This window comes from Hoplias malabaricus, chromosome Y (genome assembly GCF_029633855.1).
Source record: "Hoplias malabaricus isolate fHopMal1 chromosome Y, fHopMal1.hap1, whole genome shotgun sequence".
NCBI classification, from domain to species: domain Eukaryota; kingdom Metazoa; phylum Chordata; class Actinopteri; order Characiformes; family Erythrinidae; genus Hoplias; species Hoplias malabaricus.
This window is the reverse complement of record NC_089820.1, coordinates 72,376,524-72,402,136: the sequence shown is the minus strand read 5'-3', so window position 1 is coordinate 72,402,136 and position 25,613 is coordinate 72,376,524. Positions and strand designations below refer to the sequence as shown.

The following is a 25,613-nucleotide window of genomic DNA, read 5'->3' as shown; positions in this document are numbered from 1 at the left end:
TGTGCTCATTTAATGCTCAGATCTGCCCGTTCACAACTGTGATGAATAATATGGTGAATGAGGGCCGTCAGCCATGTCCTTCACTCTCTCTCACTCTGTTTTTAACTGGATGCGCTGCCTATGTGGGTTTTGTGGATTTTCCGGCGTTCTGAGTGCACTCCGATATTTTCCAAAGGTATTCAGAGAGAAAATGATGAGCTCACAGTGGAAACATTCTCCCAAGTTTCCAGCAAGTCTCAGCTACCGAGAGGCCAGTGATATATTTCACTAATGACTTCTACAGACTCTCTACCTAGCTCCCTCTCTCTCTCTCTATCCTGAACAGAGGCTGGAAACTTTCACTCCAAAATTTTAAAATTGCTGTTAAAGCCCCATCACTCTCTTTTTCCTCACTGTGTAAAAATGATCTCTTATTTAAATCCTCTCCGGACAGTGAACTAGTGAGATGTGTTTACAGTTTATTTGATTTTATTTTAGTTACATAGTGCAGTTTCCGCCATGTTAAGTTCAGAGTAGCAACCACAGAGACCCTATTCTCCATATTACAGCTCAGTTGAGCATCACAATGATTTTGAATCAATCTGTAATTTTAAGGTACAGATATCACATAGAGTTGCTTTAGGACTGGATAGTCCGTCTGAGAGAAGACAAAGATTCCTACACACCTGAACTCTAGAGTCTTTCCCCTAGGGGAAAAGCAGGTGTAGGAGTGTTAGAGGTGTTATAGATTCACACCCCAGTATCTGCACTAAATTAGAACTGCATAATAAAACTGCTACTGACCTGAACTTCAGAATGGATGAAGTGGAATTATGTAATAACTGATTATCACCAGAGAATATTTAATGTGCAATTACATAATAATACTGTCCCTGCCAGTCAGTGTTGAGCATTTAAGGAGGATTTATGTAGTAATTCTACCACACTGACTATCGCTGTGGAGTATTAAAAGTGAATATACATGATAATACTGCTTCTGACCGTCACTGAGGAGTATTTAAGGTGGAATTACATAAGAGTCCTGCCCCTGACCATACTCTTCCCTGAACAGAACTCTGACTGTGGTATTAGACCCAAAGGAGCAGAAAATCTGAAATCTTTTTCCATCTGGATAGGCAGATGGTCCAGAAACCCTCACTTTTCCCCCACAGAGCTCGGACACGTGTAGAAGCGCGTCGGCACGTTTTAGCGTTCTTAAACGTTTGGAAAGCAATTGATGCTTTTATCCTCTTCACTGACCGCAGTTCGGCCTGGCACCAGCTTCCAGAAACATAAACTCTCTCCCGGCAGGAGACTTCTTCTTCTTCTTCTTCTCTCTCTCTCTCTCTCTCTCTCTCTCTCTCTCACTCTCTCTCTCTCTCTCTCTCTCTCTCTCTCTCTCTCTCTCTCTCTCTCTCTCTCTCTTTCTCTCTCTCTCGGTCAGTTGTGGACAGCAGCCAGCTCCAGTTTTGGCGTGTCTTTCCTCTGTTATGTTTATTAGTTCAGCTGCTGTTCTGGGAGTCATTTTTATTTCTCAGTGATTGTGGACAGACTGGTGTCACAGCAAAACTGTGAACGTCAGAACGGTGTTCCTCTTGACGAAGAGACGTAAACAAGAGCTGTGCCATGAACTTCAAAAACAGAAGGAATGTTTAATGCAGTTTTATTGTAGCACAGTCCAGCAGACGTTCATCACCTGCCCAAGGCAGACTAGTGAGAATTCAGTTGATGTATTTAAGAGATTTTAATTTTAAAGCTCAGATATTTAGCTTTTATCTCCACCACACACTTGGTCCGGTTTTGTGGTTGTCTTGTGTTGTCTGGTCATGGTCAAATCAACACACTTAACTCTGACCCTAAACCAACCGTTTCTTAATATTCAGTACATTGGAAAAACTGCTGCTTCTGCTCAACTCTATTGTGAATGAGATTTAAAATCCAAATGTTTCCCTTTCACTGCCTTACACACTGTACTTCCCTCCCTCCTTCAGGACCACACAGAATACAATGAATACGACAATTTCTACGACTACACATATGGAGAACTGAGCCCTACCGAGGTCCCACTCGAATCAGGAACCAAGGTAAAGTAGCAACTCGTTTATCTTGAATAGCTCATGTTAAATATCGAAAATTTAACTCCAAACTTTTGTTGTTTTCATTACCATAGGCAGAGCAATATTACTATGAATTATTTTATTTTATTTTTTATTCATTCATTCATTGTCTGTAAGCGCTTATTCAGTTCAGCGTCACAGTGGGTCCAGAGCCTACCCGGAATCATTGGGCGCAAGACAGGAACACAACTTGGAGGGGGTGCCAGTCCTCCACAGCGCAACACACACACACACATTCACTCACATACTCACACCAATCCACGTACCAATGTGTGTTTTTGGACTGTGGGAGGAAACCCGAGCACCCGGAGGAAACCCACATGGACACGGGGAGAAAACACCAAACGTCTCACAGACCCAGAGTGCAACTTGAACCCACAACCTCCAGGTCACTGGAGCTGTGTGACTGTGACACTACCTGCTGCGCCACAATGCTATATCATTTTATTTTATTTTATTTTGTTTTGTTTTTTGTTTGTTTGTTTTATTATTTATTTGCTTCTATATTTACTTATTTATAAAATAAGATAACACTTTATTGATTTATTCATTCATTTATTATCTGTAACTGCTTATCCAGTTCAGGGTCATGGTGTGTCCACAGCCTACCTGGAATCATTGGGCGCAAGGCAGGAACACACCCTGGAGGGGGCGCCGGTCCTTCACAGGGCACACGTTATTGATCCCAAAAATTGTAGTTTTTGTTTTGTTTTGTTTTAAGATAAAATAACAGTTATCTAATAACACCAACAATACAAATGTTGAGCAATGCCAATATTAATTATTAAAAAAACATTGATAATGATGTTCACTCTAGATGTTGTTTTTTCTCTGCATCATGGTAAGGAGTGTGTTTGTGTTTAATCTGTTGGTGTGTGTGTGTGATCTGTACACAGCCGGGAGCCACTGACACTGAGTATTATTCTGAAGTGGACTACGAAATCGTGGACGGATCCAAACATGAAAACCCCACTGCAGCCGTCACAGCAGAGGTATCTGTTCAATAACATTTCCAATAATAATAATACATACCTGAGCTGGAATACATAGCATCTGTATGGTGTTTATAATCTCCATGACTAATGCTTGGACTAATAAAGCAAGTGGGTGCTCTTGAGTTTAAAGGATTTGGGCTCAACCCGATCTGGAGAGATTGAGCTTCATCCAGTTCCCCTGGTGTGTGGAATAGTGGAACTGTGTTCTCTGGAGTGATGGAGTTCTTCTGGGATGAGGAGTGGTGTGTCTGATCCAGAACTAATCACCAGCTGCTGACCCTAACTGATGATTATGATGATTATCAGATCCTCACAGCCATGTTCTGAGCACACTCTATTGTTACACTTATATAGCACCTTTCTAGATACCCAAGGACGCTTTACAATCCACACTGCTCAGAACACTCAATCCACACACTGGCGAGAAGCGGCAGCCAAACACACACAGCGTACTCTCGACCAGGAACGACCGTCCACCTGGAGAACTGCATCGGGCACTAGGATTTCACCCAGGACAGTGTGCCAATCCATATCTGGGCGCACACACATTCACTCACACATACACACTCATTCACTCACACACAAGGACAGTTATTAGACAGAAGCCAATTCACCTACCCTCCATGTTTTTGGACTGTGGGAGGAAACCGGAGACCCCGGAGGAAACCCACGCAGACACGGAGAGAACATGGAAACTCCACCCAGATGGGACTTGAACCCAAGATCCCAGCGCTAGGAGGCGAACGTGCTAACCACTAAGCCACCGTGCCGCCCACTCCTGATTAAAGCCCCTCCGTTCAGGAGAAATGCAGGAGGAGCATGTGGAGACACTCATGCAGAGTGAGTGAGAACTGCACTCATTTGTTAAATGCTTCCTTCTCACCTTTGTGCAGCAGAGCTGCAGATTTAACGTGGATATACGCAGGTGTTGCGCCGGCTTATCGGCCTAATCTAAAGTGCTGAAGGAGTCGCTGCGTTTCCTGATGTTCTGCTCCCTGCCTGTGTTTCTGGGACATGAAGGGAAGCCTAATACAAACCACCCTGGATATAAACTCAAACTGTATGTGGCTCAGAAACCAGAGACATCCGCCTGCTGCAGATCACACACCTAAATACCACCAGCGGGACAGTGCAGTGGCCTCATCTCAGGGAAGAAGGCCAGGATTATGAAGGGAAAACAAAGCACATTTCTGAGTTCTCTTTTCATTAACCTGTGTGGGTGAGCAGTGAGCAGATTATGAAAGTGAACATTTTTATGGTTTTAAAGCCCCTTTCTGGCCTGGATCAACACCCCACACACTCCTCTCTGTTTACAATTAAAGATCTATGAGTTAGGCTAAGGAGTGTTTAACAACTCAGTGGATGGCATTGGAGAGTCGGGCCAATATCTGACCATTGCAGGCAGAACGAGATACAGAACAGAGTTAGAGAGCCACTGCGGTGGCGCAGAAGAATCTGGCATGGGCCTGGGTGGAGCTGGAGCTGGTGAAGATCTTGATGGTAGTAGATTTACACTTACACTTACAGTACATAGTGCCTTTCTAGGCACTTTCTAGGAGCGCTTTAGAATCAACGGTCAACATTCAATCCACACGTACACACTGGCAAAAAGTGGCAGTCAAATGCACATAAAGCATACTCTCAACCAGGAACCACCGTCGACCTGGAGGACTGAATCAGGCACTAGGGCTTTTCAACTTAAATTTCCCTCAGTGCCTTAAAAGAGTCTAGACATTTATACGCAAATATATGAATATGCAATTACACTTTGGGGCTTGTGTGGTTTTCACCAAAGCAGGTCACACACATTTCATTAAGAACCAGAACTATGTTCCACTGTGGAGAACAGTGGGACCGGGTTATGTTCCTTTATTCTTGGTGTAAACTGATAGGTGGTGTTATTGTAAGGGTGGTGAAATTATGACCTCTCTAATTTTCAGAACACATATGAGGAGGAGAACGTGGATGACTACATCACAGGGGTGGAGCAGGTCGGAGCCGATCCCACAGCTGAAACCCTGGAAGTGGGTGAGCCGGTGGTAACTGCGGAAACGGAGGCGGAGGCCCCGGTGGCACCGGAGATGACGGAGTTTAAGGAGTACGACCTGAATGAGTACGAGGCGAAGGAGCTGGACCCTAGTGTTTACGATGATGGATTTTATGATTACACAAGAGGAGGAGCCAAGCCCACGTCATCCACGTACGAGGACGAGATCGGACCGGATGAGATCGGACCAGCCGTTCCCGCGGAGACAGAGTTTTCAGAGAGCAGCGTAAGTGGGCATCGCCTGGCACCGGCATCATCTGAGCCCTGAGATTAATGATGAGGGCAATAAGGTCACCACAGGCAACAAGCCGGAACCAAGCGGTGATTCTCCTTTAAACGTTCCACAGCATACGCAGCCGACTCTGTGTGTATGTGTGTGTGTGTATGTGTGTATGTGTGTGTATGTGTATGTGTGTATGTGTGTATTGTCTCTGTGTTACTCTGACTTCATTATTGGGTGTGTATTTAAGAAACAGAGTAGCAGCATATTTATGAAGTGTGTTATACCATTATTTTGTGTGTGTGTGTGTGTGTGTGTATGTGTGTGCTTAATCCTCTGCTCCAAACTGGAAATTTAACTCTATACCCTTCGTAAATGCAGAAAGAGTGTGTTTATTATTTATACTGTTATATTATTTATTGCGTGTGTGTGTCTATACACGCTGGACTCTTCCAGTTACTGGATGCATGTGTAAAGTGTGTTACTACAGTCTGTGTTACAGCAGTATGTGTAAAATGTTAATGCAGTGTGTGAAGGATGTGATTGTTTTACTGTGTGTTTAGTGTGTGTTACTGCTGTGTGTCTAGAGGGTGTATTCCTGCAGTGTGCGTAAAGTGTTACTGCAGTATATGTTACTACAGTGTATAGAGTGTGTGTTACTGTAGTGTGTGTTACTGCGGTGTGTGTTCAACATGTAATACTGAAGTGTGTGTTATTGCAGTGTGTACAGGGTGGGCCATTTATGGGGAGGGTGGGCCATTTGTGGGGGGGTTCAACCGGAAGAGGGTCATGTGACTCAACAAACTTACTGGGAATTGCACAAGAAAAACAATGGTGTGCTTGGTTTTAACGTAACTTTATTATTTCATTTCAGTTTTTTACAAGTTTATGACCACTTATAAAATGTGTTCAAAGTGCTGCCCATAGTGTTGGATTGTCAGTGCAACCCTCTTCTCCCACTCTTCACACACTGATGGCAACACCGCAGGAGAAATGCTTGCACAGGCTTCCAGTATCCATAGTTTCAGGTGTATGTTCAGTGTGTGTAGACTGTGTGTTACTGTAGTGTGTGTAGAATGTGTGTTACTGCAGTGTGTTCAGTGTGTGTTACTGCAGTGTGTTACCGCAATGTGTGAAGCGTGTGGTACCGCCGCAGTGTGTTACTAAAGTGTGTGTTCAGTGTGTATTACTGCAGTGTGGTCAGTGTGTATTACAGTAGTGTGTGTTCAGTGTGTATTACTGCATTGTGTTCATTGTTTATTGCAGAAGTGTGTGTTCAGCTGTGTGTGTTAATGCAGTGTGTGTTAATGCAGTGTATATACAGTGTGTGTTACTGCACTGTGTTCAGTGTGGGTTACTGTAGTGTGTTCAGTGTGGGTTACTGTAGTGTGTTCAGTGTGTTACAGCAGTGTGTGATACTCAGTGTTTGTTCAGTGTGTAATACTGCAGTGTGTGTAGAGTGTGTGTTACTGCAGTGTGTGTAGAGTGTGTGTTACTGCAGTGTGTATAGAGTGTGTGTTACTGCAGTGTGTTCAGTGTGTTACTGCAGCGTGTGGAATTTGTTACTGCAGTGTGTTGAGTGTATATAACTGCAGTGTGTTGAGTGTGTACTACAGTACTGTGTGTTCATTGTGTATTACTGCAATGTGTGCAGTGTGTATTACAATAGTTTGTGTTCAGTGTATATTACTGCAGTGTGTTCAGTGTGTATTGCAGTAGTGTGAGTTCAGTGTTTGTTACTACAGTGTGTGTAAAATTTGTTACAGCTGTGTGCATTAATGCAGTGTGTGTTACTGCAGTGTGTTCAGTATGGGTTACTAAAGTGTGTTCAGTTTATTACTGCAGTGTGTGTTACTGCAGTGTGTTCAGTATGGGTTACTACAGTGTGTTCAGTTTATTACTGCAGTGTGTGTTACTGCAGTGTGTTCAGTGTGTTACTGCAGTGTTCAGTGTGTGTTACTGCAGCGTGTAGAGTGTGTGTTACTGCAGTGTGTAGAGTGTGTGTTACTGCAATGTGCAGAGTGTGTTACTGCAGTGTGTGAAACGTGTGTTGCCGCAGTGTGTTACTAAACTGTGTGTTCAGTGTGTGTTAATGCAGTATGTCCAGTGTGTATTACAGTAGTGTGTGTTCAGTGTGTATTACTACAGTGTGTGAAGCGTGTGTTGCCGCAGTGTGTTACTAAAGTGTGTGTTACTGCAGTATGTCCAGTGTGTATTACAGAAGTGTGTGTTCAGCGTGTATTACTGCAGTGTGTTCGGTGTGTATTAGTGTGTGTTCAGTGTATTACTGCAGTGTGTTCAGTGTGTATTATAGCAGTGTGTGTTCAGTGTTTGTTACTGCAGTGTGTGTAAAGATTGCAACAGCTGTGTGCATTAATGGACTGTGTGTTACTGCGGTGTATGTAGAGCGTGCATTACTGCACTGTGTTCAGTGTAGGTTACTGCAGTGTGTGAAGCATGTGTTACTGCAGTGTGTTACCGTAGTGTGTGAAGCGTGTGCTACTGCAGTGTGTTAACATAGTGTGTGAAGTGTGTGTTATTGGAGTGTGTGTTACTGCGGTGTATGTAGAGCATGCATTACTGCAGTGTGTTCATTGTGTGTTACTGCAGTGTTTGAAGCATGTGTTTCTGCAGTGTGTTACCACAGTGTGTGAAGAGTATGTTACTGCAGTGTGTTACCGTAGTGTGTGAAGCGTGTGCTACTGCAGTGTGTTACCATAGTGTGTGAAGTGTGTGTTACTGCAGTGTGTGAAGTGTGTGTTACTAACGTGTGTGTTTAGTGTGTAACACTGCAGTGTGTTCATTGTGTGTTACTGCAGTGTATGATACTCAGTGTATGTTCAGTGTGCATTACAGTAGTGTGTGTTCAGTGTGTATTACAGTAGTGTGTTCAGTGTTTGTTACTGCAGTGTATGTGTAAAGTTTGTTACAGCTGTGTGTATTACTGCAGTGTGTGTAGAGTGTGTGTTACTGCAGTGTGTAAAGTGTGTGTTACTGCAGTGTGTGTAACTAGTGTTACTGCAGTATGTTTAGTGTGTTACTGCAGTGTGTGTAGAGTGTGTTACTGCAGTATGTGTAGTGTGTGTGTGTGCGGTGTGTTACTGTCGTGTTTAGAATATATGTTCACCATGTTATTTGTGTAATATTCTGTGCTTTTGTGTGTGTGTGTGTGTGTGTGTGTGTTTGTAGGTGGGTGGAGGTTACGGAGGAGAGAAGGGACAGAAAGGAGAACCAGCGGTCATCGAGCCTGTAAGACATCTACTTCTCTACTCAAGTCTACCCTCATCTAAGCCCTTTGCTCCACCCTCCACCCTCAGTTCCACCCTCTTCCCTTTCACTCCACCTTTGCCTCCACCTTCCACCATCAGCTCCACCTTCTGTTTTAACTCCAGCCTCAAATCCTCCACCCTTTCCTCCCCCCCCCCCCCTCCCCCGCTCCACCCTCATTTCCCTCCGGTGATGGAAATTTGTTTATAGAAATGATTCATAATCAATAGAGATATTTTTAATCAGCAATGACCACGCATGCTTGTGTAAACTGAAATTGTTTTATTCCTAATTCTCTGTGTTAGACAGCAGACTTGTGTGTGTGTGTGTGTGTTTCAAATAACATATCGACACCTTCCCTTCAATCAACTCCCTTTGTCTCCAGACCAAAGAGGTAGAGGGGGAGGCACAGGGCACGTCTGGAAAGGTGTTAGAAATACAGGAGAGAGTGGAAAACAAATGGTGGGAAGCTCAGAGTTTTGGGAACAGGATACATTGAAAGATGACTGAAATGTAAAAGAGCGAACAGATGGTGAACTTCAAAGGGTTTTACAGGGATAAAAGATGCTGATCAAAAATGGTCAGCAGAGAGGTGTAAACAGCGTTGCGCGCGGCGTTCCTCTCTCACGTAAATAAAATAGCTGTCTCACTTGATGCCGACTCAGAGACTCAAGAGCTGTCTTATTTTCTGTCATAATTTTCCACCACACTCCCCACTCATATCCACCCTCTGCTCCACCCTCCCTACTCTATTCTTGGGACTCATTACGTCTATGGGACGTAATGGGAGGAATTGTCTGATTGGCTCCACTGGACATTATGTGGGGGGTCAGTGGGCGGTTCCTAAATCAGAAGCTTGTGTCTGATTGGCTCCCCTGGATGTTATTTGTGAGTAAGCATGTGGTTCCTAAATCCGTATGTGTCTGATTGGCTCCTCTGGACGTAAAGGAGGAGTTAGTGTGTGTTTCCTAAACACAGCTTGTGTCTGATTGGCTGTAGATGTAACTCTTCTACAGATTCCCTCCTGAATGTGAGGCTCATACTGACTGATCTACGGTAGATCGTCACCTTAGATCCTCCTGCACTGTTTCTGTCATCAGAATCTCTCTGACTGACCCATGCCTAGGTGTTTAGGAATGAGGGTCTTCCTTCTGGTCTTTGGATGTCTTTGTGTGTTAAATTGTTTAACTGCATTTAACCCATTCATGGCAGTGAACAATCAAACACAGATTAGGGAGCAATTCTTCACACATACTAGGGGCAATAAGCACATACGTGCACAGTAAATTCACCAGTGTTATATCAACACTGTTAGTGTTAAATTAACACTGTTAGTGTAATAATTTAACCCTCTCAGTGTTAAATTAACACTAATAAGGCATTTCAGCTGTGAATTAATTTTTTCCTGCCAGTCCTTAGAATTGAACCCATGACCCTCCAGCCATAATCTCACTTATCTAACCTCAAGGCCACGGCTGCCCCAAATATACCCAGTGTGATGTGGTCAGATACTGGTCACTACACTGACCTCTAACAGCTGTCACAGTCTCTGCACTGGGGAAAAGATTCAGAAACCCTGCTGCGAGATGGCTCTTAGCTGTGGATTTAGAGCGGGGTGGAGACAATCAGTTCTGATGAGGACAACTGGGGCCAAGTATGAACAGATAAATTTGATAATGTCCGAGTGTTTGTTGCTGACTCTGTGAGTTGAGAATCCCAGCCTGGAGCTTCAGGAGATGATAAACATATGTCCAAGCAGTGTGTTCTCATGTTGGACTTGTTTTCATCATGTGAGTAGAACTCTGTACATGTGAGCATTGCTCTCTGGGCTCCACATCAGTACAGTTACAGGTATTTGGGAACGTTTTGGGAAGGGTTGGAACAGGTTCAGGAATAAAACACTGCAGCGAATCTTTGTTATTTTTATTTTTTCCCGAGCTGCACTGTTAACATATCTCCATCCTGAAACACGTGTGATTCTTGGCTGAGTTTGTCGTTCCTCACCTTCAGAATTGGTGGAAAATCTGTGGTAAAATGAGCCTCATCTTTGCGTTCCTCTCCTCTTTTCATTTTTCATTTCTTTTCTTTCCATCATGCTCTCACTCAGATTTACAGCCCGCCCTTCAGTGCTACTGTACTCATATTTTCCTCCTCATTCTCTCACTCTCCTGCTTCCATTCTTTTGCAGGGGATGCTTATAGAAGGACCCCAAGGACCTCCTGGTGCTGCTGTGAGTCAATGAGCTTTTTCCGCTCACATTCCACACACACAGAGCAGAGCAGTAGAGGGGAAAACACCTTAATTACACCTTAATGTCACTGTAAATAATTCATCAATAACACTGTAGTAACAGGTTAATAACACTTTAATCAGAGTCTGTAATTCAGTTAATGTATAATTTAATTATAATTATATAATATTCCACGTTACTGACTGTAAACAATGATACTTTTACTTTAAAATTTCCAGAATTTAAAAAAATGAATTGAATTAATGTACTTCTATGCACTTTATTTTACAGTACACTTATTAAAATTGTTCATTTCCCTCTGTGAATTATTCAGCATCTGTAACAAATAAGGACCAGTTATGAATTACTGCACAGATGGTTAAAGATTTGATTGTGTCTGTTCCGCAGGGTACTCCCGGTTCTCCAGGAGTCCAGGGGGCTCCAGGACTTCGAGGAGATCCTGGGGAGAAAGTGAGTACACACTTTCATCATCTCTCTGCAGGATGCTAACAGAGTTACCTGATACAGGCAGCTGATATAAGAGAATTAGCAGTTAGTGTTCTCCTCAAACTGTGTTTAGATTCAGTAATGTTGCAGTTTCGACCGTTTGAAAGATGAGTGTAGGATCACGTGACAGAAGGAGAACTGTCTTCCAGACAGAAAAGTCTGAGAAAAGTATCATCTGCACCCTGATTGGCTCCTTCTCAGCTTGTGTTTGTGTTTTATGTTTTTGTATGTGTTCTCATGTTTACGTGTTTGTGTTTACGTGTTTGTGTTTGCGTGTTTATGTGTTTGCATGTCGACAGTTTCAGGTCCAGAGTTAAATTGCAGAAGTTAAAAAAAGAGCTAAACTTCATGATGAGAGATGAAGGAGTTTAATGGGAGTGGTTAGATGTGTGTAACAGTAGCATGTCTTATTTCTCAGCAGTGAGCAGTGAATGAGCCATGAGGAGTAAAGGTAAAAAGAGAGTAACCTCTTAAAGCTGTGTAAACTGTGCTCAGTTTTCTCCACTGCACTGGGAATAGCACACAGACGCCTGGGGCTCTCTGTCTATCTTATTGTGTGTGTGTGTGTGTGTGTGTGTGTGTGTGTGTGTGTGTGTGTGGTGTGTGTGCGTGTGTGTGTGTGTGTGAGAGAGAGAGAGAGTGAGAGAGAGAGAGAGACTTGGGAGGCCATGGAGAAACCAAATCTACCCACAAACCCCCCACTGTAGTTAACCCTGTAAGTGCTGTTTAATTTGTGTCTGTATAAGCAGCAGATTGAGACCATTTAAAACCAATTGGTGACAAATGATGAACAAACCCCTGTCCACCAACCCACACACTGTGAAACAACCCACACCCAGTCAGTTTTCTGTGTGCTGCCCAAGTCAGAAAACATGGGATAAAACGAGTCGTTCTAATTCTGCTCAGCTTCTGACGTCAAGTGCAGAGACTTTAGAAACGCCTGAGTCTGTCCAATCACAGAAAACAAACATGGAGGAATATGAGCATGGAGTAAAAACGGAGAAAACAAGAATGGAAGAGAAAGAGAACAGAGCGAAAACAGCTAAAGACCAGAGCTTCTGCTCCTTGCTCCACACGTTGTTCGGGGTGAACAACGAGTGGTACCTTATCATTTAAAGGAACAGGTGCTAAAAGCAGGAGTTCTGAACAAGGCTGTTTAGAGAGGGGGAATGCTGCTGTGGGACTTGAACTGTTTTCCACTGTGCAGAAGAGGGGGACATGGACCCTTAAATACTAGTGTACTCTTCTGAGCGCTTTGGTGCTAGGGGTGTGTGTATAATGGTGTCTCTGATGAACTTTGGCTGAAATTGGACTAAAAATTAAAGACAAATTCTTGTGATTAAAATCATGTGATGTCATTTAACTCGGAAAACAGATATTTGTAGGCGGAGCTTGAAGAGTTGATTGTTAGAGCTCACTCTTGTTCTCCTTCTCTCTGGAGGTGTGTTCCCTCCATCCCTGACAATTCAGAGGAGAATACGTGCCCCCTCCTCATTTCACTGAAGTCTGGCTCTGGGTTTATTTTTCCTCTTGGCTCCTGTGGGGTTAACCCCTTCCTTCCAATGCATTCTGGGAACAGAGAGGATGGCCACCCCACATCCCACAACACAAAGAGCTTTCTGTCTGAGAGGAAATTATTACTCCACCCCCTCGTACACCCCGCCATCTCTCTCTCCCTTTCTCTCTCTGTCTCTTTTTTCTCTCACACACTCCTTCTCTCTTTTCACCCTCTCTCTCTCTCTCTCTCTCTCCAAACTGAAGGTACAGTTTTGAAGATACAAGCTTTCTTATGGGGTTAATAAATTAGTTTCTTAGTTTGACAATAAGTTTTATTATTTACCTTAATATTAATGAAAAATTAATGGTTACTTCATCAACAGTTTACTTTAACAGTACCGGGAAATTAATTCCATATCTCACACACAGAAAAGAAGGAGAGAAATAAAAGAGAAAATAAAGAGCGAGATAGAGGGAGAAAAGGAAAATGAAAACACGTTCATATAGTGTGCACTAGGGGGCGGTGTATTTAGTGTCTGCTTCATCATTCAGCAGTATTTATACACATACACACACACACACTCATCTGGGAGTGATTTGTTGAGTGTGTGTTGTTGACTGGCTTCTGTTAAAGTGATCATTGTAGCCTTCCTCCTTTCTGAGCTGGAAATATTTCTCAACGCTGAACGAATAACGCTGTTCCCTCATCAAATTCGGATTGTTTTCGAGGTTTGTATTTGTCTGTAATCAGGTTCAGATTTTACCCCTGAGTTGTTGAAATATGTCTGCTCATTTTAATCAGTAATTATGTTCTTCCCCTGAGATTTAATGGTGTAATCGGGTATTTTTCCAGCAGAGCAGCCCAAACAGTGTTCCTGGGTTGATTGTTTATTATTTTTACTTTGTTTTCTGTAAAGTGAATCTCTGAAAACAGGAGTTGAGCCACAGGGGGTGTACCTGAGTTTAGAACCAAACTTCAGGCCTAAAGGCTGAAGGTCTCATTCTCTCTCTCTCTCTCTCTCTCACACACACACACACACACACACATACACACACTTTCACTGAAATCCGAGTATGGAGTGAGATTACTGTCTTTTATGCGAGAGCGCAAAAACGACACTAAATCGAGCAAGTCAGACTCAACGAGCGCACAGAATCAAGAAAACCGAACGAATCAAGCACGGTGCTCGCTTCCTGTAGCTCCGTGCTCTTGTTTCACTCTTTTCAGTGCGCGCTCCAGTTTTTTTCCTCGCTTCATAAATTTGAGCTCGCTTCTCAAAAATCTGCTCGCTTCTCAGTTTTAACAGGAAATACGTCACAGTTTCAAAACCTTGTAACCGATTCCTAGTGATGGCACCCTTGAATGTGAAAATGGCTAATTACTCGAAGCTTCCTGAGACAGTGCACAGAAGTGCTATCTGGTGGCCAAAACCTCAAAGTGTTTCGTTGATCTCGTGAAGAGATGCCACATTTTACAGCTTTTAAAACCGTGTTTGGGTGCAGTACAACCATGTATTTGTTGTTTAAATCAAATAAATCACTAAAACTAAATTGTTGTACATGTCTTCAATATCTCATTGCTCATTTGGGTGGATTTGGCAGAAAACTTTAATGAATTAATAATATATTCTGTTACAATACATAAAACAGTAATATATTAAAAATATGTTTAGAATACACTCATAACAAATTTTTGAGAAGCGAGCTCAAATTTTTGAAGCAAGGAAAAAACTGGAGCGGGCACTGAAAGCAGCGCGGATCTACAGGAAGCGAGCACAGTGCTTGATTTTCTGCTCTTGCTGTCGCTGTTTTCGTTTGGTTTTCTTGATTCTATGCGCGGGCGGCACGGTGGCGCAGCAGGTAGTGTCGCAGTCACACAGCTCCAGGGGCATGGAGGTTGTGGGTTCGAGGAGTTGGTGTCTGTGAAGAGTTGGTGTGTTCTCCCTGTGTCCGCGTGGGTTTCCTCCGGGTGCTCCGGTTTCCTCCCACAGTCCAAAAACACACGTTGCAGGTGGATTGGCGACTCGAAAGTGTCCGTAGGTGTGAGTGAATGTGTGTGTCTGTGTTGCCCTGTGAAGGACTGGCGTCCCCTCCAGGGTGTATTCCCGCCTTGCGCCCGATGATTCCAGGTAGGCTCCGGACCCCCCGCGACCCTAAATTGGATAAGCAGTTACAGATAATGGATGGATGGATGGATTCTATGCGCTCGTTAAGTCTGACCTGCTCGATTTAGTGTCAATTTCTTGCATAAAATACAGTGATCTCACTCCATACTTAAGGCGCTTTCAAATTGATACACGGTAAAACAGCTTTGCCCTGGCGATGCTATGTTTTTCTTTGGATAGAGCAGCGCCGCTTAGGCTCAGTCAACCTTGGTTTATATAGAATGCTTTTGTGCTCTAAACGTGTGAACACATGCGCGTTAGCACGTTATTAAAAATTTGCATGTTAACACGTAAAATTTTGTCGTGATAACGTGACCAAAAATGACACGTTTACACGCTTCTTAAGGTTTTCGCCAATGGGAGACCTCAAATCTGGGCGTACTTGCATATTCATGATAGGATTTACATCACACACTGTAGCTGACATGAAACATTAATTAAGGTGTGATTCATTCACATTGATAAATTATGTGCATTCTTTTAATAGCAAACTGCTAAACAGTACGGTGTCAATACAAACCCCTAGTGAAATTAACTTTCCAGATCTTCCTCTTTCTGTAAACATGTATAATATGTTCAAAATTGAATTGAACAAAAAAATCTGAATTAAAAAAGGGCTTTTTTCATCAGTAAATTCTGTGGTGGTTGAACAATATAATGTATTATATTTATATATGTATAATGTTTATACAAATAACATTGATCAGAACATTAAACACTGGAATTTTTCCGTTATTTGATAAGTTAAGGCTTTATGTTGTTTCAGCAATAACGCCATACACCAGTAGGTGTATCATTACGATTCACGGAATACACAAGCTTAACATGTTAACACGTAAATACCTTAGCGTGTTAACACGAAATGATATGCTACGTGTTAACACGGAGAATCCAACACGTTTAGAGACCAACGACGTTCCATACCGATACCGCTACTCTTCGCCACGTGCCGGTGCTGCAGCAAAAGATGGGGGGAGGGAAGGGGGGTGCGCGTGCCACTCTTCACAACGTGACGGAGCAATACCAAAAGGTGGGGAGAGAAAGAAGCTTGAGTATCGATCTTTTTACACATATATTGATCAATACAAACTCCAAGCATTGGTATCAATATTATCGATATTTCGATCAATCCGCCCACCTCTACCCAGTGTGCGTGCTGTGCTCCATCCATTTCCACTGGTTAAAGACCTTAGCATACTTCTTGCGGAGACTACATTCTCCGGGCTTCGGCGAAAAATATGACGTAATTTAGAAGAAAACAACCGCATACGTCGTGCGGAGGCTTCCCCATGTCATGCACACTGAAGCTGGGCGAACTCCGCGGCATAAACGCCACACGACAAAGCTTTTCATTGGTCAGTACAAAAGAGGCATTCCACAACAGAAACATGGACGACTTTGAGGAGCAATTCTCAGAGCGCCTGCAGTACAGAGTATGCAACAGGCAAAACAAAACCGCAGAAAGTATGCGACCTTGCAAACATCGCTAAGGCGCTCTCAGATTGCACAGCCCTCGCGAAGAGAACTATTCTGAGGCCTACACACACACACACACACTCTAACACACTGTTAAAAACTCTCACTAATTTTTACACTCTCGCACACTAACACACTTTTACATGCTGTCATACACACTCGCACATTTTAATACAAACTCTTACACTCTGCGTTATTTACACATTAAACAGTTTACAGGTAATTCTGGATTAGACTTATTTTTTCAATCTCTCTCTCTCTCTCTCTCTGTCTGTCTCTCTGTTTCTCTCTCTCTCTCTCTCTGTCTCTCTCTCTCTCTCTCTCTCTCTCTCTCTCTCTCTCTCTCTCTCTCTCTCTCTCTCTGTCTCTCTCTCTTATTCAGGGTCCTCCGGGGCGTCCAGGCTTGCCAGGTGCTGATGGAGCACCAGGTCCATCTGGGACTGTCCTTATGCTTCCGGTACTTTACTTGCACACACACACACACACACCCTCCTGCCTTTGGTATATATAAATCCATATAATCTTATTTATATGTGAATATGTAAAAGTTACTTGGGAGGATATTAAAAATATTAATTTATTAATCACAAAGTTTTAATATTACTGTTGTTATAAATACATGACTTTGGGGATATTGATATAATTTGGTCTAAACCAGGATGTAAAACTAACCCTGTGTCTGTTGTTGTTGTTGTTTACAGTTTAGGGCAGGTGGAGAGGCATCTAAAGGTCCGGTGGTAACAGCACAGGAGGCTCAGGCCCAGGCCATTCTTGCCCAGGCCCGGGTAAGGGGGTAACAACACCCCACTCTGGGCTGAGTGTGGACAAGGCTCTGTACCACAGTGTGTTTTGGGGTGTTTCGGGAAAGGGTGTTAGGGGTGTGTTTGGGACACAGTCTGGGAACAGTCAGAAAATAGTTGGGACACAGTTGGGATACAGCTGGGATACAGTCAGGAAGTCGGAAGATGGAACACAGTTGGGAAACCGAAATCATTTGGGGCACAGTTGGGAAAAAGTTTGAAAACATTTGGGAAACAGTTATAACACAGTTGGAAACAGTTGGGAAACTTTGAACAGTCTGGAAAGTTTGAAATGCTGGATTGTCCCGGGATAAACAATAGCCTTGTAGCCCCCCGACTGTGTGGAGGGGAAACTGGGGAAGTTGGGATTGTTGGGCTGTACCCGTTCTAGATGTCTGTCTGTGATGTAGTGTGTGTGAGCCAACAGAAAATGTTTTGTGAATCAGTGCTCTGTTCTGATTGGCTGATCTCTCCCGACAGCTAGCCATGCGAGGTCCTCCTGGACCAATGGGATTAACAGGACGAGCCGGTCCAGTGGTGAGTGTCTCTGAATATTAAATAACAGCTGAGTGTACTGAGTGACTGCTGCAGAACTGTGCAAAATCAGAGACCACCCTCCTCTTATTTCCCCTTAAAAATTATTTAGACCAACTTAGTCATTTCACAGATATTTCTGAGGAGATTAGATTTAAGATCATTAAAAACCAGAGTTCAATATCCGATGACGACCTCCAGAGAAAGGAGGGACCTCACAGAACCCTGTCTCTTCAAACCTCTGCGTTGTGGTTCTGAAAGGACGTGGAGAACAAGGAGCAGGAGAGAAGATGAAACCCACCCTGAGAAAAGGAAATAGGCACAAGAGTCTAATAAAGAAGCTGCTGCAGTTTCCCCAGAGCCCAGACCTCAGCATCACCGAGCAGGCTTGGGATCAACTTGAGAGGAGGACCTCCACTGCTTCTTCACATTATAAAACTACAGCTTTACTGACACCTAGTGGCCTGGATACATAGCTGGCCGACTCCAGCTGGAGGACTGTTAGTGTCTAGGTAGTAGAAACGGCAGAGTGCATGGAAGCACTGAATGAAAGGAATGAAGAGTGTTCTCTGGCTTCTGCACGTCATCCTTATCCGTCTGTCGTCCTTATTTCTTTCTCTCTGCTGATGTTGGGGCTGATTTGGAACTCGACCCCCTCAGGTTTCAGCTGCAGTTCAGCAGCAGCATGTGTTCAGCTCATCTGGCTGTGATTTATGAGCAGAAACCACACACTGCTCCTCAGACTCTGTGGTGTGTTCTGGGTTTCGGCTTCCTGCTCTCGCCACTGACGTCTCTCTCAATTCTTCTTCCATTTTACAGTTTCTCTCCCTTAGCCGCAAGAGACACAACACACGGAACGGAGAGAGTCCAGACTTTGCTCAGCCACACCATACAGGATCAGAGATCATTCATATAAATCAACTTAAAATCGAACTCTAATACTTATCTCTCTCTCGCCGTCTTTCTGAGAGCACAGAGAAGAGTTTATAGAATTATTCACCTGTTTTTAGAAGTTTAACACTTGCTCTAAATGCTTTTTTTTTTAGAATATTTCTGCTCCCACTGGTGGATCTAACATTTTAAGAAAGTGAAACAGATTAAAACTGATCTGCCCTTGGAATAAAGGATAAAATCACTTAAAACCAGAAGAAATAAGAGATTCATGTCATAACTATGTGCATGTGTTTTTAATTTTTCTATATTAAGAATCATAATAATATTATTGCACCCAACAGATAAAACACTATTGCACAAATAATAAAGACCACCTCAGTGGCACCCCCTGCTGCGCATCTATCGCAGCATCGGAATATCAGAGTATACCATCCACATCCTTCACACCAGTTCTCCCACTCCTCCTCTGCTGATTATTACCACCATTCATCTCTCACACACACACAGAGATAGAGAGACAGAGAGAGTGAGAGAGCACAAGTCATAGCCTACACTTATCCAGTCAGAGTCCAGGAAAACATGACCCAGTTCAATAAAACATGCAGCACACTCAGACCACGCTGCAGTGTAATATATAATATAATCAGAGTCAGTGTCCCTGGACATGGCCATAATGATCCTGTAGAGAGTGCCGACATCCTCGTATCACACACACACACACACATGCATGGTAATTATAATCTCACAGCTCTGAGGGAGAAACCTTACAAACACAGACTGGAGTAAATCAGATTTCACTCAGTGAGATGTCAGCTTAGTGCTCAGAGGTCTAGTAATAACAGCCTTAAAAGTGTCTGTGTGTGTGTGTGTGTTTTAGGGTTCTTCTGGAGCTCCTGGTCTTAAAGGAGACAGTGGAGACTCCGGTCCACCAGTAAGTGCTGTTCCTTTTACTAATCTGTGTTAACCCCAGGGCTTTAGAGACAGGGCCTTAATTGAGGTGCGGGGCATAAACATATTGCTAACTCTGATTGCTTTTTTTTGGCAGACCTGATATTTAGCCCTGCCTATTAAAATACAACATCCTTCACCATGATTCACAGCTGAATCTTTAGGAAGCATGATTTCTCGTTCACACTGCCTCAGTCCTTTGGTTTAAACTCACTTTTGCACTTTATTATTCATGAGGCTTTTATCTAAATATTGAAGCTTTTCATTTTGAAACCTCTTTGAGGCCGTTGCTGATCTCAGGACTGTGTCAGTGTAGACTTACAGAAAGTTCTTCACAGCTTTGGCTTGTTTTACATTGTGTAGTTTCAGTATCGCTCAGTAGAATTTGCTCCTGCTGAAGCTCTGCCTTGCGGCCATGGCTGGGTTTGATTTGTTTCCTGAGCTGTGGCTCATGTTCTGGAGAGGGCTTTGCTGATATAATGAAGGTGGAGGGTAATGGAGGCAGAGTGGGTGATGGATGTAGGTCAAGAGTGAAAGGACATGTGGCTGAAGTTTATAACCTCTTTTCTGGGTCAAAACTGTGAAGAACCAGGATAAAGGGTTCTGCTGTCTGACTACTGAATCCTGTGTGTGTTTTTGTATTCCAGGGTCCCCGAGGCCTTCAGGGTCCGACCGGCCCCCCTGGGAAACCCGGAAAAAGGGTAAGAGTGTGTTAAACTGCAGTGTGTTGAAGAGCTCCTCTCTCTGAGCGGCGGTTGGGGTTTGAAGCGGTCGGTAAATGGACCAGAACAAGACTTGGGCTAAAGACAGAGCTTAAGTATATATGTGTATAAATTTATAGGAGATGCTGTTTGGACAGGGGACAGTTTGCTGCAGACTGAAGGACAAACACATAATCTGAACCTGACACACATTTGGGGAGCAGCCGTGTTCTCACAATAAAATAAATATACAAAACACTCCCCAAAACATGTTCAGAGAAACATTGAGTTTTAAAGTTCCAGTGTTTAAAGTCCAGTCCCTAAACAGTTTCAGACTCAGGACATGTGTGTTTTAATGTTTTGGATGATCTATTATCCCAGCTGTTCCTCGCAGGGTGTGAAATATTCATAACAATCAGGCCTTTCAAACAGCTCTGACATAAACCATTTTTATCCACACTTGATATTTGACTCATTTAAGTTATTTGCATTTTTTATTGTTAATTATATAATTATGAGTGTTTTTCTGCTCTGAGGATCAGATTTTGTCTGAGTTGTAGTTAAATGCCCTGATTTTAGTATGAGATTTTGATCCAAAGACCTGTAGATTCATGGGGCATTTACTGGAAATAAACCTGTTTAATACAAATTTATACAGGACATGTTCAGTGTTTTAAAAAAATATATATGTGTGTGTGTATATGTGTGAAGAATTCCTAGCATTTTATTCCCATTCAGTAGGATTTATTTTGTCCTCTGTGAGACTCAGGACCTGGACGTTCTCCTCTTTAAACTGACTGCTGTCGTGAGGCTCTCAGTCCTGTCCATTACTCCACAGAGGGTCAGACTAAAGCCGGACTGACAGAGTTTACTCACAGTCCAGCCATAAATACTCCACCAGCTCCAAACTCCCCCACCCTCCCAGATCCCCCCAGACTCAACACACTCTCCCGGTGCCACCTTTGGTCCAGTTTCTCAGCTTTAAAGCCCCTCAGAGTGTTTTACAGATGTCAGCCGCTGCTTAAAGCCATATGTTCAGCATATTATCCCCCGCCGGCGTGTGATGTGGTGCTGATGTTTCCTCAGGGCCGCGCTGGAACAGATGGAGCTCGAGGAATGCCTGGAGAAGCAGGAGCCAAGGTGGGTTCAGTAACTCACTGAGAAACACAGTTAGTTTTAGTTTAAGGTGGTCTTCAGAGCAGCTGTCTCAGTTGAGTCTCTAATATTTCTCATTCCCAGATCACAACAGGAATATTAACTTCATAATAAAGTCGTTTCAGAGTGGATTCCAGTGAGTTTATCCACTCAGATTCTCTTATTCCAGAAACAGATGCTTTTATTGAGATATAAACTCCTCTGTCCCTGGAATAAGACACTTTCTCTGAAGTTAAAAATACTTAAAGCAACTGTTGAATTATTGTATAATAATCTTACGACAATTTCAGAATTTCTCCAGCGAGAGCATGCTGGAGGCAGCCGTGGCCTAAAGGTTAGAGAAGTGGGTTTGAAAGTTCAGGAGGTTCAGGCCCTTGGACCAGCAGGACATTAGCTAGAGGGGGGAGTGAAGGAACAGCACTGTCTCCTCCCTCAACATCAATAGCTGAGTGGCCCTTTTATGTGTGTGTGTGTGTGTGTATGTGTGTGTGTGTGCGTGTGCGTGTGCGTGTGCGTGTGCGTGTGTGCGTGTGTGCGTGTGCGTGTGTGCGTGTGTGTGTGCGTGTGCGTGTGTGTGTGTGCGTGTGTGTGTGTGTGCGTGTGTGTGTGTGCGTGTGTGCGTGCGTGTGTGTGTGTGTGTGTGTGTGTGAGAGAGCGAGAGAGAGTGTGTTTATGTTTAAAATGACAAATGTGAGAGGTACAGTCTTGGTTAAAGATAATTTTACACTAAAATAAAAATACATTTATCCCGAAGCACATGGCAGTTCACACACAACTAGGACTGTCATAAAAACCATAGTACTGTAATATTGACCACCCAACCACAGAGAACCACAAGCAACTATCACAACTGCAGGGTTAACTAAACTAAGTATCTCCTTGATGGTGAGTGTGAGAGGGTTTGATGGTGAGTGTGAGAGGGTTTGATGGTGAGTGTGAGAGGGTTTGATGGTGAGTGTGAGAGGGTTTGATGGTGAGTGTGAGAGGGTTTGATGGTGAGTGTGAGAGGGTTTGAAGGTGAGTGTGAGAGGGTTTGACGGTGAGTGCGAGAGGGTTTGTCGGTGAGTGCGAGAGGGTTTGACGGTGAGTGTGAGAGGGTTTGACGGTGTGTGTGAGTGGGTTTGATGGTGAGTGCGATAGGGTTTGGTGGTGAGTGCAAGAGGGTTTGGTGGTGAGTGCGAGAGGGCTTGACGGTGAGTGCGAGAGGGCTTGACGGTGAGTGCGAGAGGGCTTGACGGTGAGTGCGAGAGGGCTTGACGGTGAGTGCGAGAGGGTTTGACGGGTAGAGTGAGAGGGTTTGACGGGTAGAGTGAGAGGGTTTGACGGGTAGAGTGAGAGGGTTTGATGGTGAGTGTGAGAGGGTTTGATGGTGAGTGCGAGAGGGTTTGATGGTGTGTGTGATAGGGTTTGAGGGTGAGTGCGAGAGTATTGATAGTGTGTGTGAGAGGTAAGTTTGAAATTTGGCCTAAACAGCTTCTCATAGAGGGAAACCCTTATTTACAATGTAGCCGAGCATTACAATCTGAAAAAAAATTAACAATTTATAAACATATTTATATACCTTTATAGATATTGTTTTATTGTAAAGTGGTACCAAACATTTCCCAATTGTTGGCATCTGAATTACAGCTGAACGGCCGAGTGTCTGTCTTTGTTCATAAAATGGAAACAATGGCAGAAACATCGTCACAAAACCAAAAGCAGCTTCACCAGTTTAGGAGCTTCATTTTGGCTCTTAACCAAATGAAAAGAGAGCCAGGCAATTCAGATGAGGCGATGTGCATAATCTATGTCAGAAAAGTCACTGCGAAATGGGGAAATGTGAATTTGAGATCTCATCTAGCTTCCTGTCATCAAACTATCAAAGACCAACTGCCTCCAGCAGCACAGAGTCATGGAGCAACCTCAGAAGGAACGTTTCAGATGATAGTAAGAAGTGTAGCACTAGAATCAGGATAAATAATGTAATTTGGGGTGGTATTTTGGCATAACGCAGTGTTAAACCCTGTTAAGCAAGGGAAATTCTTTCACCATGACGGATCTACCTAGAACAGTCAGCAATAAGGAGGGGGAGTCAGTCACTGATTAACTTTGTGTATTAAACATAAAAATAAACGTGTGTAAGATGCATATAAACAGATACTAGGTATGTGCAGGAGTGAAGGATGACCCTGACAGTGTTATAACAGCAGAGCCACAGGTCAGATCAGTGTGTGTGGCTCCACTGTAAACATAGAGCCGTACAGTGTCACTGCAACTCAGCGGATACAGACACACTGCACTCACCACCCTTTCTACTTCTTCAACAGGGTGATAGAGGATTCGATGGGCTTCCAGGTTTACCTGGAGAGAAAGGACACAGGGTAAGTCCTGAGAGTGGGCAGCACTGCTCTCCATCAAGTCAAGTAAAAATTTTTGTACTGTACTTCTTACAATCTGTTGGCTTCTGAGAATTAATAATCAATAAACCCAGATGAGCAGCTAAAGGCAACACCGGCAGGAAAAACTGCCTCGAAACTGGAAGAAGAACCTCTGAAGGAACAGGTTATCACAGGGGGCCGTACTCCTTTCGTTTAAAACTGCAGGGAGAAGCAGTGGTGGAGTCTGTAGATCGTGGAGGTCTTTAGTAAAGGTCTGTGCTGAATCTGTCCCAGCACTGATCCAGGAGCGGCTGCATGGGGACAACAGGGGCCACAGATGTGTTGTGATGGTGTGGAGTGGAGCAGATACTGGAAATGGAGGCAGATAGTAGGTCTCAAGGAGGCTACAACGGTATCTTCCACCAGCGTCCGCATGCAGGACCGATTCTCCATACATCCTTTTCTTTGCTTCATCCATTTGCTACTTGTCACAATAAGTCCAGGCAGTTACGGTACAGAATGAACCAACTGCGTGACTCCAAACCTTGCACCGGGGTGGAGAGCTCCCACACCTGCAGGGGACCGCACCAGAATCCAGAACCAGAGATCAGTCCTGTGGGCCATACTAGGGCTCGAAAACTGCGTTCACACTAGACCAAACGAACCGAAGTTAGTGTGAAAACACCCTTCATTCCTTCCCACTGGCTCTAGGGTTAGCCAGTAGGCTAGCATCTCCTCACAGCCTTATCTGATGGAAGAGTGTGTTTTTTAATTTAAATCACACTTCAGATCTGCCAGCATTCAACTTGGCAGTAAAGACCAGGATGAAGGGGTAAAGATTAGGCTCCACCATGGTGCCTCTAACACCAGGGGGCGTAACTCTGCAGGATAACTCAGCTTTAAAACATCAGCATTAGTGAAGAATGTTAATGGAAGTGGTTTCTGTGAAATGCAACTCAGGAGATGACCAACCAAACGGCTATGTCATCACTGTAGGAACCAGAATATCCTGCACAGAGTGGGTCCCTAACACTGGACCATATTTACAACTTGGGTTTAGTACACATTCTGATCTTGTTAACGTGAAGGTGAATTGGTGCGGTAAACGACTGATCAGTCCTTTAAAGAGAAAAACTGAAGTTCCAGAGAGACAGTATGAGAAAGAGAGAGAGAGAGACAGAATGAGAGAGAGACAGAGAGTATTTCTAGTCTGTGTGTAATTACAGGGAGATGAGGAAATCCTAGAAAGAGTTGAGGTTTTATAACAGAGGCCCTGACCGTACAAACCCAGACGAGGGAGATAATAACAGTTCTCTCCTTCTGCTCCTCTATCATTTCACTCCTTCACTGTCTGTCTCCCTTTGTCTCACTTTGTCTCTCTCTCTCTGTACTTCTCCTCTCCCTCTTCTCCCTCTTTCTCTGCAGGGAGAGGCTGGTCCCGTGGGTCCTCCAGGGCCTCCAGGAGATGATGGGCCCAGAGTGAGTTCCTTTCAGACACCTTTCTCTCATTTATTTGTGTGTGTGTGTGTGTGTGTGTGTGTGTGTATTTCAAATTGTAACCCTGTTAACATGTGCACTATGTTACTCAGGGTGAGGATGGAGAGATCGGACTCAGAGGAATGCCTGGAGAAAGTGTAAGATTCTCTCTCTCTCTCTCTCTGTTTTATTCTGTCTCTCATCTTTTACCTGTTCAGTTCTCCATATCCATCCACCCATTCCTC

At 43.7% G+C, this 25,613-nt stretch overlaps 1 protein-coding gene across 2 annotated transcripts in view; it reads left to right on the top strand.

The window, feature by feature from the left end:
* The window catches only part of LOC136678673 (collagen alpha-1(XI) chain-like), a 99,081-nt gene that overhangs the window by 31,194 nt on the left and 42,274 nt on the right, over positions 1–25,613 (top strand). Inside the window, exons 6-20 of one of the 2 annotated variants that reach the window (XM_066656761.1) lie at positions 1,971–2,063; positions 2,993–3,088; positions 5,032–5,364; positions 8,548–8,607; positions 10,814–10,855; positions 11,264–11,326; positions 16,883–16,957; positions 17,202–17,285; positions 17,781–17,837; positions 19,606–19,659; positions 20,324–20,377; positions 21,464–21,517; positions 23,842–23,895; positions 25,318–25,371; positions 25,482–25,526. In XM_066656761.1, the coding sequence (XP_066512858.1) occupies positions 1,971–2,063; positions 2,993–3,088; positions 5,032–5,364; positions 8,548–8,607; positions 10,814–10,855; positions 11,264–11,326; positions 16,883–16,957; positions 17,202–17,285; positions 17,781–17,837; positions 19,606–19,659; positions 20,324–20,377; positions 21,464–21,517; positions 23,842–23,895; positions 25,318–25,371; positions 25,482–25,526 (1,218 nt within the window). Of the gene's footprint in view, positions 1–1,970; positions 2,064–2,992; positions 3,089–5,031; positions 5,365–5,418; positions 5,460–8,547; positions 8,608–10,813; positions 10,856–11,263; positions 11,327–16,882; positions 16,958–17,201; positions 17,286–17,780; positions 17,838–19,605; positions 19,660–20,323; positions 20,378–21,463; positions 21,518–23,841; positions 23,896–25,317; positions 25,372–25,481; positions 25,527–25,613 lie in introns of those variants that run through there. The other variant, XM_066656760.1, reaches the window with a different exon arrangement.